The sequence below is a fragment of the Pteropus medius genome, unplaced genomic scaffold (genome assembly GCF_902729225.1).
Source record: "Pteropus medius unplaced genomic scaffold, Ma_sr-lr_union100, whole genome shotgun sequence".
Classification (NCBI taxonomy): domain Eukaryota; kingdom Metazoa; phylum Chordata; class Mammalia; order Chiroptera; family Pteropodidae; genus Pteropus; species Pteropus medius.
Window position 1 is genome coordinate 37,511,937 of NW_024354875.1, and position 17,660 is coordinate 37,529,596.

General features: G+C 34.2%; 1 protein-coding gene across 1 annotated transcript in view; it reads right to left on the bottom strand.

Moving 5' to 3' along the window:
- The window catches only part of CCDC141 (coiled-coil domain containing 141), a 160,625-nt gene that overhangs the window by 3,820 nt on the left and 139,145 nt on the right, over positions 1-17,660 (bottom strand). The window contains exons 21-25 of the mRNA XM_039855348.1: positions 13,462-13,602; positions 12,468-12,662; positions 10,903-11,086; positions 7,652-7,764; positions 3,942-4,058 (exon numbers count right to left, since the gene is read on the bottom strand). Coding sequence (XP_039711282.1) covers positions 3,942-4,058; positions 7,652-7,764; positions 10,903-11,086; positions 12,468-12,662; positions 13,462-13,602 — 750 coding nt within the window. The remainder of the gene's footprint in view (positions 1-3,941; positions 4,059-7,651; positions 7,765-10,902; positions 11,087-12,467; positions 12,663-13,461; positions 13,603-17,660) is intronic.

Genomic DNA, 17,660 nt, shown 5'->3' on the forward strand with positions numbered 1-17,660 from the left:
CTTTAATTCCTTCCTATAATTCCTAAAGTAGAAAAATACTTTCCACAGAAAATACCAGATGACTTCTACTAACAATAAGAGGAAGAGAGTTTTCTCAAAAATTTTTTAGACAATTTTCAACTTATTAATGTTTTCCCATAACTATGTTTATTTTCAGAATTTTTTTACTTTCCAGATGGGAAGTAATCAGTTGAACCATCATCTCTTCGATCTATATATGATATGCTTTTACTAAAGTGGTTGTGTTAGTGTTTTTCTTTTTATGAGAACCACATAGGACTGTTGATTCATATTGAGTTTTTAATCAACCAAAATTTCTCATTTCCTCTGCCCAGTAATACCACTGATAATGCTGAACACTGCAGAGTTTAGGACAAAGCCAGATGTCTCCCCTCAAAAGGTAAATTGTCTTCCAGGTTGACATTGATGAACTACTTAACACTCTTAGGTACAATTATAACCAGACCAAACTCTCATTCGGTTCACATCTCTCCCTTCATCTTAAGAGAGATATCAGGAGTATGGTTATCCAGTGACTTCCTAATGACAATAATAAGTTTTGCCTATGTCACTAACCTAGAATTACCTATTAAATAATCATCTCAGAAAGCAAAGTAAGATGAGTTTAATACAAGTTTTTTTTGAGTAGATCGATCTTGGCTTTTGACATTTCTGCTTTTATTCTCAAATGTAAATTAGCTTTCAGTTTTTAAGTCATTATGGAATGTTACAAAAAATTTCTTTTAAAACCCACCGAACTATACTTTACTGGGTCTACTAGTTTTCTCTTTGACATTTTTGTTGATTCCTTTTTCTTTTCCCACCTTCTAAATATATGAATAATGTGTGATCTTGTCTTTAAGTTCCCTAATTTTCTCTATATGCTTCTCCTTGCAAAGATCTCACCCACTTTTATATCTTGTGATCAGTTAAATTTTAATTAACCCTAAATCTATAGCCTCAAATCTTATCTCGGTCCAGATTTCTGAACTTTCCACTGATGAAGATAATCACTTGGATTTACAATCATCGCCATGAAGGCAAACAATAGAGTATTTAGAAGAGAGAACATAATGATATTCTACAGCCATCGAACTAAGTGTACAGCACCAATCCTCAAAGTACTCAGGGTGAGTAGCCATCTATGTGGTAAATTTAAAGAAATGCCACAAGACTTTACCTTCCAAAATAATCTTATCTTGGGATAAAGAAAATTAAATGAAGGTAAGTAGGAAGATATTGAACATAGGTCTTGGCCTATGAAATGCATTTCTGGGAATTTGGAAGGGGTTTGGGGCAAACAAGGGGTGACTTGGTACCTTTGGGCACATGGAGCAGACAAGGTAAAAGAGAACAGAAAGATGAAGAAGAATATTTTGTCTTCTACCTAATTTTTTCCAAAGCAAATGTCTCAAGAACATCTCTCCCCCACCCCACCACCACCTACCAAGTGATCAGGATTAGAGGAGAAGGTCTCAGGGACTGTCTTCACCTGGTCTGATAAGAGCACTCTACTAAATTGTTTGGTTTAAAAATACTTCCACACCATTGTTTTGTTAATCATCACGTAAACAGATGAATGCAAAGAGGGGAATGGTTTGGCATGAGAATTTACAGTTTCATTACAAAACAGCTTATTTATATGCAACAGTTCCTTGGAGTGTCCTTTTGGTCTTGTAGAACAAGTTATATGGCTGAAATTCAGGAGAACTGGGCTGCCTGCCCAGTTCTGACAGTACTTTCTGTAATTTTTCGAGGGCATAATATTTAATCTCTTTTGGCCTCAATTTCCTCAACTGTAAAATGAGATTTGATCAGATGATTGTTAAATCCCTTCTAGTGGTAAGATTCTATAACTCTAATCACTGGCATCACAAGCCTTCATCTTCTGCCTAATAGTTAGTGACTCTAGGCAAGTCTCTTAATACTCTGTGCCTCCATTTAACCTTAGGAGTGTTCACGTACTCCTGAGGATTTAGCTACAGACCTCACGTTGGGCATAAAACATCACTAATCTGTTAGCAGTGCAATGAGCATTGATTGCATTTACTGAATTGACTAATTCTATCTGCTGCAATTTTGGGTCAGAAAAATGAGAAGCACTTTATTATCTCCAGGATAAAATCTTGTGATTAATACATTCTTGTAATAGTTTTATGGAATCCTTCTTTCTTATTTAAATCATTTTCTGAGGAAGATCAACACTATTTAAGGATGTCAGAATTGAACGAAGCGATTCCCAGACAAGCTTTTCACATGGTGTTTCTCATTATCTGCCCACATGTTTTTTTTTTGGAATCATTATATTTGACCTATAAAATAACCTATAAGAAAAATAAATAAAAGCAAGAAAAACCATTTTTACTAAATATAAATGAGTCAGTTTGCTTTGGTAGCAATAACTTTCATTTCTAACCTTAGTAAATATGTGTGGCTGACAATGTAAAAAAATGTGCAGAATTAAAAAAAATAAGTTGGGTTTAGTGTCTCTTAGAAACATAGTTAAGACAATGTGATCCACTTTATATTATTCTTTATTATTTCAATTAGCAGTTCTCAATAGAGGTTGACTTTGCTCCCCGGGGAGTAGTTAGCAATTTTATAGACTTTTTTTGGTTGTCATGACTGGACAGGGTGGCTGCTACTGGCATCTAGTGAGTAGAGGCCATACATTCTGCTCAACATCCCACATTGCACAGGACAGTCCCCCACAACAAAAAATTCTCTGGGCTAAAATGCTAATAGTGCTGAGGTTGAAAAATTCTGATTTAGATCAGTCAGAGTCACCAATGACCATATGATATGAGATTAAGGTCCATCAAGACGCCCAAGGTTTGGCAGCTTTCCTTTGCCTCAGGGAAGAACCAGGGTTTAAATGCCTCAAGGTCATCAAGGTCACCCCACAAAAAGGCAGCTTGCTTAATGGTTCTTGATGCCAGGTGGTTATATAATTGAACTAGCTCTTTGCATATATTTAACCTGTGAAAAAGGACCTACAATGAAGCTCTAAGAATTATACTGACCAGAAAAGATAACTATTTCTCCATGAGATAACTGTAAAACAAGGGAGAGGTTGTTTTTTTTTTAAGTCTCAAGTCACAAAAAGTATATTCTATTAATTTGTGTCACTCAAGAATGTTGATTCTGCTTGTTCCTTCAATTCCTTGGGAGAGGAAAAAACAGAGGGAGAAGGTAACTGGCAAAGGAAGAAGTCAAGAGCTAATTACAGTCTAGCAGCTTTGAATAGTGTGTAACTTATGCCAAAAATCCATATTGAAATGATTTAAATAATACTTTTGATATCATAATACATTTGCATTTTTGAGTATTTAAAGTTTTTGTTACATGCTTAATTTATCTGTAATGCATAGGTTTTAAAGTAATTTGAACATTCTTCTAAATACTTTAGTACCTATATTTCTGTTGGATTCTATATTTTAGTGCCTGGAAATACCTTAAAGGTAAAGATTCTATGGGAACAAGATACAACTTAATTTCATGTATTAAGGTTTTTTTAATGGGTACTATAAAACAACCAAATCATAGCTCGATGGTATGATAAAGAGGGAGAAGTGAAATCTGAAGTTGGGACTGAATATAAAAAGACTATGTGAAAGGCAGCTAAAAATAGGAGAAATAGAAGTGGTTTGGGGTGACAGTATGGTGTTTGAACAGCTGCCACAAAGTCACTGTAAAATGGTATGGTTCCAGTATTCATTAGGAGGGGCTCAGAAGAAAATATCATATGGTAGAAGGACTAAGTAAGTGGTAGAAAAGCAGTAAGAAATGAGGACACTCATACTGCCTTTACCTTGGGAGATTCGATACAGATAGATAAGAAGGCTTCAATTCACCTTTTTTTTTCTTTTCTTTTTTGCAATGCACAATGATTCTAGCCTCAAAACAAAAGTAGTGAATAGTTGAGGTTCAGTTTTCCTTACCTTATTCATTTCTTCATTGAATATCATCTGCTTATTTCTCATTGGTTCATTCAGTAGGTCAATGCAGTCATTGTGGAAGTCTTCCGAATTCAGATTCATTTTCAAAACGTCTCCCTGCTATACAAAGTAATGGTTAGCGAGAGCTTAAGCCGGGAAAGTTGGAGGAACAATGCTATACAATAACTACTTGGAAGAAAACATAGGCCACTTGCAACCTTTCAGTAAATGTATTCCACAAGAGACTGATGTACTCCTGTATTGATTTATAAAATTATCCCCCCATACTCACGGTTCCCCTCATACTTCACTCCTTTGACTGAAAAAAAAAATTGGTTGTTCAAAGGCCCAGCAGGAAAAAATACATTGTTACAATAGGATCCACCTACAGGAGCAGTCTCTAGAGAAAGAAATCATTGTGCGTGGCAGTTTATAATGCCAATAGGAGAATCTGGGAGAGCAGCAATGAGGCAGAAATGACTAAAGATTTTTGATGGAGAACAAAGTAGAAAATTCAGAGAATTCACACAAGCAAAATGTTTGGGATACTCAAGAAAAGAGGAAGGAAATATCACTATGGAAGAAAAAAAACAGTTGAAAATAAAGGATGCTTCATGTGAGTGAAGATATTTTGTTCCAACATTTCATGGGGCTCCATTTTGGTCATGGAGGTAGAGGGGGTTTGCAAACTACTGTGGGGCTAGTGTGAGGGCTGAGAAGATTTTGTGAAAGTGAAAGAAGCCACAGGTATGCCAAGTGACAGGACACCAGTTTAGGATGATGATTATACTACAACAAAAGATTCTCTATTCCACCTGGAATGTGGTCTCTAGATGATTAGATGAGCCTTAAGAAAACAGGCATGCTCCTCAAGGTACACCTTCTACACTGACTCAGAGGATTTGGGGAACTCATTTATGGGGATATTCAGCTTTTAGTTTTAACTCTAAAACTAAACTGGTTTGTATCACTGGACAAGTCACTCTATTTTAATACACTTAATATCAAAATGGCAGCTGTTGTGGAAAGAACATTCGATTTTGAATATATCAAAATTTGAATTCCAGATCCACTACTACTAACCATGGGAGCCTAAACAAAGCACTTTTAATCTTTGAACTTCACCTCTGAAACAAACAAAAAATATTTGCCTTGTTTCCACCACAAGGTTATTTGGAAATCACTGATATATACATCTTGGTGATTATACACACACATACACACACACACACACACACATACATATATATACATATATATATGAAAATTCATATATATACAAAAAAACTTTGTAAATCTCAAATTGCATAATAAATAGGAAGGATTATTATCACTATTTCAGCCTTGACAGGGAATCCTGGGCCTATTATTTTTAATGACCCCTGCAAAAGAGACCCATGGCATCAGCCTTAAAGACATAAGAGCTAGACATTTATGTTTCTTATGCTTACTAACCTGTGAAGTGTTACTAAGCATTCTCTGATGAGCTTTTGTTCGGACTGTAACTCATAAGGGCAATGCCGATGCCTATTTTTCTTGCCAGAGAGGCCCTTCCTCATTTTTATACCCACCCAAATCAAACCTTTTTGAGCTACTGAATAATTCTTTTGTATACCAATCCCTTAAGTTTTCACTACAAAAGGAGAATCTACTTTAGGCAAATTGTGTTAAACATGTGGGATGCTGAACTGAAGTGGGCCATGGGGTTTCCTTAAATATAATCAAGTAGGAGGGTTGAGATGGTAATGGTAGCTATATATGATGCTTATGATAGGAAAGAACACTAGTGCTCTGAGAGATCAGAGAGGGGGGTGAAACACCTAAGGAAGGAGTTGTGGAGAAGGCAGTATTAGAATTTGGCTTTGAGAGAGCAAGATTTAGATAAGCAGAGATAGAAGATCATGTGTTTGGAGTAAAGGTTTAGAAGCAGGAAACCTGGTAACATGGGGTAGCAGACCAGTGAGACAGGAACAAACCTATGATGACTATAGAAGCCTCAGAACATTAGAACGGCTTGAATCTGAATTTTATTTGGTAAACAAGAAAGAGCTTGTAGTGAAGTGTTTTGAATGTAAAAGTGACACTAGTAGAATTGTATTTAGGAAAGGTGATCTAGCTAGAGTGTATAATTAGGAGGCCCCTGACTAGTGCAAAACAGAATCCAAGCAATGGGTTGAGAATGAGAAGGAGAGGGTGCAATCCTGACTACAGGGGGTGTAGAAGGAATGGGAAATGAGGAAGTGTGGAGTAAGAATGGAAACAACTTTCAGGAAGAACAGCCATGAAAGTGAAAAGCTGGAAATGGAGATAACTTTGAGAGTAGATTTTATTAAGTGAATCTTACTTGAAGATTCGTAAATGGGAGGGATGTTGTGGATGACAGAGAGCAAAGAGTCAGAGGAAGCAGAGATTTGCAAACTGTGTATCGAAAGTCAGAAGACACAGATCCTCAGGAGGTGGTGTGGAGATGGGGAGGAAATGATAAATGTTGAAAGGATGATATAAGCTGTATGGCTTATATATATATATATTAGAAACTAACAATTTATATAGTATATATGTGTGGATATAGATAAACATAAACATTAACAATTTCATACCCATTTATCCAAATCTGCTTTGGAGAATTTATGCATAGGCAATAATATAAAAGAAAGAAAAAACTATATGCATGAAAATGTTTGTTGTAGTGTTATTTTAAATGTTAAAAAAATTGAAAAGTCTAGATTTTTAACCAAAGGAAAAAGATTATTTGGTTGAATTAAAAGGTTAACAAACTATTTAGAATGAAATGAGTATTTAAGTTTATGAAATGGAAATTCACACAGAAAAAATGGTTGCTGGAAATAATAATTCTACCCTGAACTGTAAGAGCACCATTATGTCTCAATACAACGACAATAATCATGGGTGTCTTCACCCTGGAGTTAGGTTCCCCTATTTCTGCCATTTTATAGATCAGGAAACTGAGACTCACAGAGATTAAGTAATTTACCCCAAATCACAAATCCAATAATCTAGAGAGTTGGTATTTCTAAGCGACTGTGTCTTACTCTAGAGCCTGTGCTCTTAATAATCTTGCCATTTTCTCCATTCAAAATAACCAGTTCTTTCAGCCATAAAAAAAGCACTTATGAATGCAGTTTTTGACATGACATAGACAAAATTATATATATGTCTCTTTCAATTGGATTTTGCCCAGACATGCCACAAATATATTTTCTCTATATTTAGCATCAATTTTTATTCCAGGAACGATGTTAGTGATTACATTACTATTTCCATGAAGTTAAATGTTCAACAAATATAATACCTGAAAATTAGTTTTATTTTCTCTGGGGTCACAATTTGGAGGAAAAAAACTTTACATTCATTATTTATGAACCAAAACGTAAGGCTACTTAATACAGACTTTCCTTTGATTTTAATGGCACACTTTTATCCTTTAGAATATGATCCATGAAAATGTAAACGAAACATCTTAATTGTGTTTAGCCCTCATTCTCAGCAATGTTTTTCTCTGCAGTGATGGAAAAGAAACAGAATTAATTATCAGAAACACCCAGATAATTATGTTAGAAAGCTGTGAAACAAATGTTCACATTATGTCCCTTGAGAATGTCCTTTGGAACATCTTTGCACCAGAAAATACTTGATCAACACATTTTTATTTATATTACATGAAAATACATATTCTGGGAAGCTGACATTACCTTCAGCTTTTCTTCAAGTTCTATGAGAGAGCCACATAATTCAGAAATAGATTCAAGAACCTCTTTGTGTTTTGCCACTGTTTTCTCAGCATATTTCTGCCCTTCTTCAAAACCTGGGAAGAGAAGAAATAAAACTACTTTTTAAAGACATTTATAAGAAATTTTTTTAGTGTTTTCTTTTTCAGTTATGGTTAATATTTAATATTGTTTTATATTAGTTTCAGGTGTACAAGATAGTGGTTAGACATTTCTATAATTTATGAAGTGATCCCCCCAATTAGTCTAGTACCTACCTGGCACTATACACAGTTATTATTGAGTAAAACTATTTTTAAAAGTCAAATCCCTGGCGGAAAAAAAAAACAAAAACCAGGCATTAATTTATCTCTCCAGTGTCTAGTATAAGGACTGGTAGATAGTAAGTGCTTAATAAATACTTGCTGAACAGATAAATAAATAAAAGCATTTTTTTTAAAACCAGATATTCTAGAAAAATGGTTACACTTGCTGCACCATGTCACTTTTATGTAACCTAAATAAGTTGTTATATTAATTTTCTTAAAGCTTTATTCTAATCAGTTTTCTCTTGTTCAGAATATTCAGTAGTTCTTTTCTACCTAGAAAACTATACATTAAAGGACCTCCTTAATATGGTTTCAATTTGCCTCTGTCAAATGTGTATCATCCTAATTCTCTCACATATTTAATCTCTGGCCAAACCGAACAAGCAATTCTTCCCTCAAAATCCCCACAGCCACGAAGTATTCTTTGCCATCCTAAGAATGCCCTCCCCTGACTTCCTATTTCTGCTGTTAAAATCTTATCTTCCTTTTAAGATCTACTTCAAATGATAGTATCTTTGTGAAAAAATTTTTAATCTTTCCCAAGTGGATTTTATCTCCTCCTACTGGAATAGTAATAAAAATATCTACCACATAGTGATTGCACAGGCATTTTATGTACATTATCTAATGTAATCCTCCTCAGGAAGATTCTATTGTGTTTTACAAATGAGGAACCTAAGGCTCAGAAGACCTTCTTCGGGTAACCCAGACAATAACTAGAGAACCAGGGATGTGAACCTCGACTACTGAAATCCACAATTTAGACTAAACTGTATAGCACATTGTTGTGTGTTAGGCTGAATTGTGTCTCTCTCAAAATGCATATGCTGAAGTCTCGGAATGTAACCATTTTTAGAGATAAGATTTTCAAAGTGCAGACTAAGTTAAAAAAATGTCATTAAGGTGGGGCTCTAATCCAATAAGACTGGTGCTCTTATAAGAAGAGAGAAACCAGTGGTGTCTGTAAAGAGATAGCAAGATGGTGGCCGTATGAAAAGACAGCAAGATGGTGGCCATCTGCAAGCCAAGGATAGAGGCCTCACGAGAAACCAAGCCTGTCAGCACCTCGATCTTAGATGTCTAGCCTCCAGAACTGGGAGGAAATAAATTTCTGTTGTTTCAGCCACTCTGTCTAGTATTTTGTTATGGTGGCCCAAGCAGACTGAAACATACATCTTTCTCACTGCATTTACCATATCATGTCTTCTATGGCTAGACTGTGGATCCTAGAATGAAGGAACTAGGTCTTATTTGTCTTTATGTCAATCACAGCTCCTAGTACCTAAAAGGTATTCAAAAAATGTTTGAGATAAATTTGTTTTTATTAAAATTCTGAGTTTAATAATGGTCGGGTGGCCTGCAAGAGTCGACATAATATTCTTAAATTAGCTTACTTGATGTAAAATTTTAAAAATGCATAGATTCCATACTGAAAAGATAGACTCATGCCATTTATTTATTCATTCAATGACTCATTTATTCATCAAATATTTAAGTACTTAGTATGCACCACAAAGCAGTGAACTAACAGGCAAAATCCCTTTTCTCATGGAGCTTACACTCTGGTGAGGAAAGGCAAGAAACAAACAAGTAACTATACAATTTGTCAGCTGGTGACAAAGACCAGGAAGGAATACAAAACAAAGCAGGATACAGGATTGTGCAGGATGGGGATGAAATGTAATTTTTATGGGGTCCTCGTGAGTTCTTGCCATGTCCTGACATTGAATAGACACTGAAATACAGTGATAAAATTACTGCCCTTGCCCTCAGGAGCTTATGGTCAGTAGAGACATTAGACAAATAAACAGGCAATTATGCTACAGTGTGAAAAATATAATAATAGAGGAAAACATGTACAATGTCATGAGAATAGAATGCCTCCAAAAGCTTTTAGTGAAATTTATACAGTGACCGTAGTAAGAATGCTGCATCATATTAGTTTTCACTAATTTTTCAATCTATATTTTACTATATTTATGTTTCCACACCTTTCCTTTAGAAAATAATTAGTAATTCATTCTCAATTTAATATTAGGTAGTATAGTATATATTGTTGTATAAAATTTTTATGGCTATCTGTGGATAGTGCTTCATGTTACAAGAGAAAATACCCATCTGGCAGTAGCTGTGGGCAGCCAAATGAAGCTTTTTGTATCACTAGTTGCTGTCTTCTTTCTGGGCTGTATTCACCTGGTCACTGGGAATAAGTCTTGGTCTCATAGCTAATAATATTAGAGAATTCATGAAACTCATTCCTCAGTGCCCTCAAGAACTGTCATCACCCAGGGGCTTCTTAAATCGTGGCCTCCTTTAGATAGAAAAACTTCTCAGATAATACAGCTGACAAGTGTGTTATTTTTCCTAGTCATAAAGAAGAGGAAAGCAGAACCCATGAGGTGATAATTCAAGTTCTCTTATTTATTCCACGAATGAAAAGAAGGCAAATTTTCTAGCTCGCTCTTACGTCCATGAACCATAACCTTCATAGAAATGAGAGGGCTGTAGACTTTGGTCTTAGTTTTATACTTATTTAAAGTATTATGGGAGTTTTGTATGTTTTTCAGGAAATCACTCTAGTAAAAATTAGATTTTTGGTCTCAATAAGCTGAGTATTGTTATAGTTTTAATATACTGGAGATGATCAACAGGAACAGGGGAGAAAAGAGGTTAGAGCAGGAGGGTTTACACATAGTAGTTAAAAATCCACAGGCTTCATCTCCTGCAGACAGAAGTTCTTTTGCAGTTCCCTATTGTTTACTTTTGCTGGTTATGAGCTCTTATCTGGAGCATTTTAGTTGATGTAGTGAGGGCTCTGAGGGTTTGCCATGCTCTTCTTTCTGTTGGATTAGATTCTGTATAGATTTGTTTAATGGCGAATCATCGGATATCTTAAAAGGGACCTACCATATAATCGTTGCGCAAGGTCACTGATCTCCTGAATCCTTTCCTCTTGCTGAGGCACTGAGGGCGTAATAAACTTATTGAACTGCTGGTGGAGAATTTCCACAGCTTCCTTTGTCTTGCACTCTGTGGAATATTTTCCAACTCTTATAACTGTGGCACTTGCATCTTCACACCAAAAATGACACTAAATTAAAATGGGACAAAGCATAGATTAAAGAGACACCATCTTCCTAAAGTTCTTCATTTTGGCCAATGAAGTATCAAATTTCAATTTCCTCAAACTTTACATTTATATTGGTTTGAAATCTCTAAACCTTTATATAGAAAATATCAAAATATGATCATATACTTTGCACCTGGATATTAGAGTCAGATAAGAAAGTAAAAATATGGAAATTCATTTTATTTCCTCTCTTAGATTTGCCTGAAGCGTAATTCCTAAGAGGAATGTTGCATACTTTTAAGACTAGGCAGTATAAAAAAAGGGTATGCACGAAAAAGAATCCAAATATCAGCTAAAAGGAAAGAAAAAAGTCCAAACACACAAAATCCAGCCAAATTAATTGAAATCATTCACAATACATGGATAAAGTATTGCCTGATTAACATTCAAATGAATTCTCTTTTGGAGTGAGTTTTAGTCTATGGATTGAGGAAATACCATCTGAAGGACAGCATTTGACCTTTTTAAATTAAAAGACATTCAATCATATTTTCAAAGCACAGTGGAGAATTGAGACAGTTTCTCACTAAAAATAAATAACTGTGATGGAGGAACATGTCTGACCAAGGCCACAAACACTTACTCTGAGTGAAAAATAGAAACACACGACTCTGTAAGAAGCTGGCTTTAAATAAATGCCATATAGCAACCGCAAACCTATATATCATATATGTAAGAGTGATCATCTTGCTCCTTCTTAATATGATGTTAAATCTAAAAACTTTACTACATTAGTGGTAAAGAGAGATGGTTGGTGTCTCAGAATAATGGGCTACAAAGAATACTCAAGAACTTCAGTTATAGAGTTTCTTCCACATGAAGTGTGCAAATAATAACTTTAACTTGTCAAATTTCATATATTTTAAGTGTACACTATCATTTATCTTCTTGACAAAAACAAAAAGAATATCGATAACAATTTTGCACCTGAAAAATCCTAGTATCACCATTTCTTTCTAAACACTTCCAAATTCTGTGAAGTAAATAAGTCATTTTAAGTATTTTAAACAAATATCAAGTAGTGAACATAATTCCATGATGATTAAATATCTTGAATTGATGAGATTATGAAGAAATGAGAAATCCTTACACATTCCTGATAGGAATAAATTAGTAAAATCTTTCCAAAGAACAATTGGACAATACAATCAAACCTTATAACCTTCAGCCCCTTTGGTCTGGCAATTCTACTTTAGGAAATTATCGTAAGGAATTAATCATGAAAAGGAGCACAGTACATGGATTTAATGACAATAATAGCCAATGCAGCATTGTTTTAAAGTAGCGGCATAATTTTCTTAAACAACATTATAACATCGATAGCATCACAAGAAGAGAATACCTCTTCTATCATCTCCTGGAGATGCTCAATCAGGTCCAAATTCTTCTTGTAATCTGTTACAACTTTGTCAAACTCATCCACATGTTTTTGCAAATCCTTCATGGCTTCCAAAAGCACATTAACTTTATTATTTGGATAATTTAAGAAAGAATCAGAAGTTTTAATCTCAACTTTTTCCATTTTCCTTTTCAAAGCCTGTGCCAAAAAAAGTTTTTAAAATAAAATTCAATTTTTATTTAAAAGGCTAGCAAATGATTAAATATTAAATATTGGAGAAAAACTTGGAAAAAATTTTGTAGCTTCTTCCATTAATATATTAAAATCATAATTATTACAAATGTATTTTGGAAAGAATTGGTTTTCTTCCACATAGTATATTGATTCAGCATTTAGCAAACAGAAAATTTTTTCTACACCAGGGTCTATTCCAGATTTTGAGAATGATACTATGATTAAAAAAATAAGACAATAATCATAAAAACATGTACTTTATTGTCTTCAGTAAGTTCACTGTTTCCTGGGAAAGGCATTTAAATAATCTGGCCAGCACATGTCATAATTGAGGTAGGTAAAAGAGTCTATAACAACATTGGAGAAAACTCCTGACAGAAGTGAGTGCAAGGAAAAGAAGAGAAGTGTACAAAAGGTGTATGCATGTGTGCATGAATGTGTGTATGTGTGTGTTTGTGTGTGTGTATGTTGATGGGAAGAATGGAAGCAAAGAAGCTAGATAGGTTTGGCAGAAACCATTCTGGAGCAGCTTTCAAAAGATAAATCAATTTATTACATATGTTACATGCTATAAAAATGAAAAACACATTTTTAGTCCCAATGCATTAAAAGGCCCAAGGATTAGGCATCTAGAATTGAAATGTAAATGATTTTGCAATAATTGTAGTAGTATATGCAAAACACACACCCTTCTCTCTCTCTCTCTCTCTCCTTTCTCTCTCTCTCTCTCTCTCTCTCTCTCTCTCTCTCTCTCTCTCGTTACCTGTATTTTTTCAGCATACATATCAACTTGTTGAATTTGATATTTAAGAGCCTTAAGATTCCGAGCCTTTTCATTTTTCTTAGTGTAATTAAACTTCAAATTGTTGAATTTCTTTTTGGTATCTTTGAATGACTCTTTGAGCTACAGGTCAATAAAAAGAAAGGTGATGTCCTTAAAATGAGCACACTAATATTCACTTGTAATAAATCAAAATATTTAAACACTTCAAAATATCCATAATCTTCACAGTGTATCTAGAGTGATTTCAATAGAAAACAAGTCTGCTAAGTGAACATATAATGTGAATTTAAACATAGACCCAAAATATACATAATTATAAATTGTTCTTAGTACTTTTTGAGTTGAAACTTATAATTAGGTTTCCAGTTATAGAATATTCTTTGGCCTCCATTCAATAGTTTGTTTGTTTCTTTTTAATATATCATAGACTTTCAACAACTCATTTTTTTATTTGTACTTATTTGATATAAATTTTTCCATTCACTCTGTTCCCTGTGTACTAATATTTGTCCCATCTCCCAGTGTTCTCTTATAGCCATCACGTATAAATTATTAAGGCTCTAAGAAGCTGCTCATGCTGCAGAGGTCAATGAAATTATGACATTTAGACTACCTAGGATATTAGTAGGGTGGAAGAGGAAACTCATTATGGGATTTAGTAGGAAAAGAACTTTTTTGCCCTATTCTAGCCAAAAATTATTTTTTGTGAACAGTTTCCAGAAGATATTTAATTCTTATATATAGGCCCTTAACTTTGGAGGTCTTTCAAAAATGGAAAAGTAAAGTGACGGTTGTCATCGATGATACAAAGCTAATTTGTGTATAACAAAGTATATGCTAAACATTGAGAACAGGGCTTAAGTTATGAGAGTCTCAAGAACAAATAGCTCAGGTTTACCAGTGAACCAAACTTTTAAGCAGTCCAGTTCTACTGAACACACCATTTCTGTGCTCTTCTCTATATTCAAGAAGAATAAACACATTGATGGGCCATTCTCTCTTTATATTATCAGTAAAGAGAAGGACAGAGAAAACATAAATCTTCTCAGATTGTATGGAAGCATTTAACATCAAGAATGAAAAATGTCATGGTTGATAAACTTAAGGTATGGTAAGAAAAGTCAGAAAAACATTAAAATTCTTTTTAATGACAGCAAATAAATTGTTTGGGATAGAATAAAGGCTGTGTGCTTGCTAGATTTTAAACTTGTAATGCAGAAAAACACATCCGTCTTAGAAAATGCTTGCTTTCTCAAAATGCTTATTTTGAATTCTGCATATTATAAAAACAAAACCTTGACCTTACTTTCAACACTTCCTGGAGACAATTATCTATAAAGCCCTAGCAGACTTGTATACATGAAAATTACTATACTGATGCAATTTTTGCACCTGATCCACTAATACTTAATCAGAGATGTTTATTTTATATGGTAAATAAAGTGCTGAATATTTGTTTTAAGCTACAAACTAAGCACAGAGATCACACTAAACATTTAAATTGATAAATCAGTTACATTCTAAAGGAGTGGAAAGAATTATAGCATCAATATTTGAAAACTATTTATCAGAACTCAGAAAAAATATTTAAAAGATCATATTCAGTTAATATATTTATGAGATAATTAGTATTTGAATTCTCTCATATTTGGTGTTTTAATATGCATGTGCTTGATTTTAGTGGGAAAAGACAAATGAGGTAAACTTTATGAGATTAAAAAGACTGTATAAAGAGAATATATACTGAATTATTCACATGAAACTTGGGAAGGAACTGTTTTCTGTGAAGTCAAAGTATCTATGGGCATAATAATCACTACATTGTAGGAAATCAGAGACCCTCGTATCTTTAAAAAACATGTGAGAAGTTAGTATTTAATGAGTAGAGTTTCTGATTAAGATAATGAAAAAGTTCTGAAAATGAATAGTGGTGATGATTGTATAATAATGTAAATGTACATAATATCGCTGATCTGTACCCTTAAAATGATTAAGATGGTAAATTTTATGTTAGTGTATTTTACCACAATAAATAAAATTTCTGTTTATAATAAAATTAAAATTAAAAAATGAAACAAAGAGGGACATAACATTTCCTATAACTAATATTTATCGATTAAAAAATAGAATATTATATTATTTTTTTCCTTCCTAGAACATGATATATATTATAAACTTCAGTCATCAGCCTGACATCTACTGTGCTACATCTATTTATTTAGATGGGAAAGATCAACATCTATTTGAAAACCACGTGATGAATGGAGAAAGGTTGGACCTTAACCCCTTATTTCTAAACCATGAAATTTTAAATCTACTTTGCATTAAGAAATTTAAGACTGATAAATGATGAGTGCACTTTTATTGCTATTTGCTTCAAAATGTATGCGCTTCCACAGAAGATGATTCATAAGGACAAAGAATGTTCATGGCACTATGAGTATACAAAAAGGGACCTGCTTCTTTCTGACACATGAGATCCTCTGAGGAAGTTGCCGGCACTTTTCTCTTTTGGTACCACTGTAAATCCATCTTAAATCCTATGTCTTTCCAAGCTCAAATTTGGGACCACTGCAGACACAAGTGGAAGGCAGCATGCATGAACTACCTTTAGCAACTAGATATTCAGAAAAATCTAGCCATGCTTAATTTTCTTACCTGGACATTTCAATATGAAAACAATTTCCCATCTAATACTCACATAACTCGTGATCATATTTTTAAAAGAATTGAGTGCCATGGTTGCTTGGCTGTGGTATCATTGTTCATGCAGCTGTTTCTAACTTTAGTTAGCTTGTCAACAATGGGGAATGTTGACGATGGTTAAGACAACTGCTCCACTGGGGCACATAAGCCAAAAGAACACCCAAAGCTTGGGGCAAGATAAAGTTTATCCTATTGAAATCTTTAAATGTTGTTATAATTCATATTCGTAAAACTTCTGAAATTGTTAAATAAAAAAAATAAGGAGAAAGTTTTTTTTTCTCCCCAGTGAATAGTTTGATTTTCCTATTTTTCCACTTGCTCAGCTCCTCCATATTTGTTATGGAATAAGCAGACTAAGTTAATATAGCTATAATTAGAAAAAAAATATTAAGACTTTAATACTGTAGTTCTTTTGTATCTAGCAGAATGAGCATCCCCACCAAGTTTTCCAGGGAGTGGTAGCCTCTCTCTGAGGGTTAGGAATAAACAAAGCTTCTTTGAGAATAAGCAAAAGGGAAAGAGGCTGACAACACGAGGCTTGCTTGCTATTCTTAGTCCTTGATGAAGCTGGTTAAGGCAGCTTTGGCACAAGAATGAATTATTTGTGAGTCTGTTGTTGGCAAGGCCAATTTAAATATGTGAAGGACATGGGACATTTTAAAATTAAAGAAATGCATTTAAAACAAAAGGCTTTCTTTAGAACTATGGCACATGTTTGGCCAGAAGCAAAAAAATGAAACAAGTAGTCCATTTCTCTTAATGTCCACTTCATGAGCTTTATTTGTTGCCCACCACTGTGTCCACTCCAGATAAAAAGATCTCCGTTTGATGTTCATTTTCACTAAGGGAAAGCTGCGATGTTATCACCTCCCAGGGATGTTTGCATTTGAAATGAAGGGACCCAAAGACTCACAGTTTAACTGGAATGATTTGTTACAATGATTAATGGTGGAACATTCGGCCTCAGTGCTGGAGAGATTTCAAGACAAGACTTTCTTGCCCTCCTTCCATTTGGCAACTGCTCTGTTGTCTTCCTGTGCTTAAGGCCAGTTTTGTAGCAGCGGAAAGTGGGGCACCGTGGAAGGAAAAGACAACTGCTCCTTTTTAAATTGTAGGTGGCAGCTTGTCTCAGTAGTACCTACTTTATCCACTCTGCAAGTTTTGTGCATTCATAATATATTTACGTTTTATTTTCTGAACATGATAACTATGATCTTACACTTCAGCTATCTATATTTTTTAGGAAGAAGAGTCATTTTGCAGATGTAAAACACCAATATTTTAACATAATTTAACTGTGGGATGGACATTTTCAGAACAAATTATAATCATTCCTATCCTCTTACTCATACTATTGAATGAACCCACAGTGGGGCCTGATAATGAGTGGCTGCGACTGAAATCCCATGGGCTTTAATTTATCTAAGACTCTGTTTCCTGAGGACTTTTGCATACTTATGGCTCAGCACACA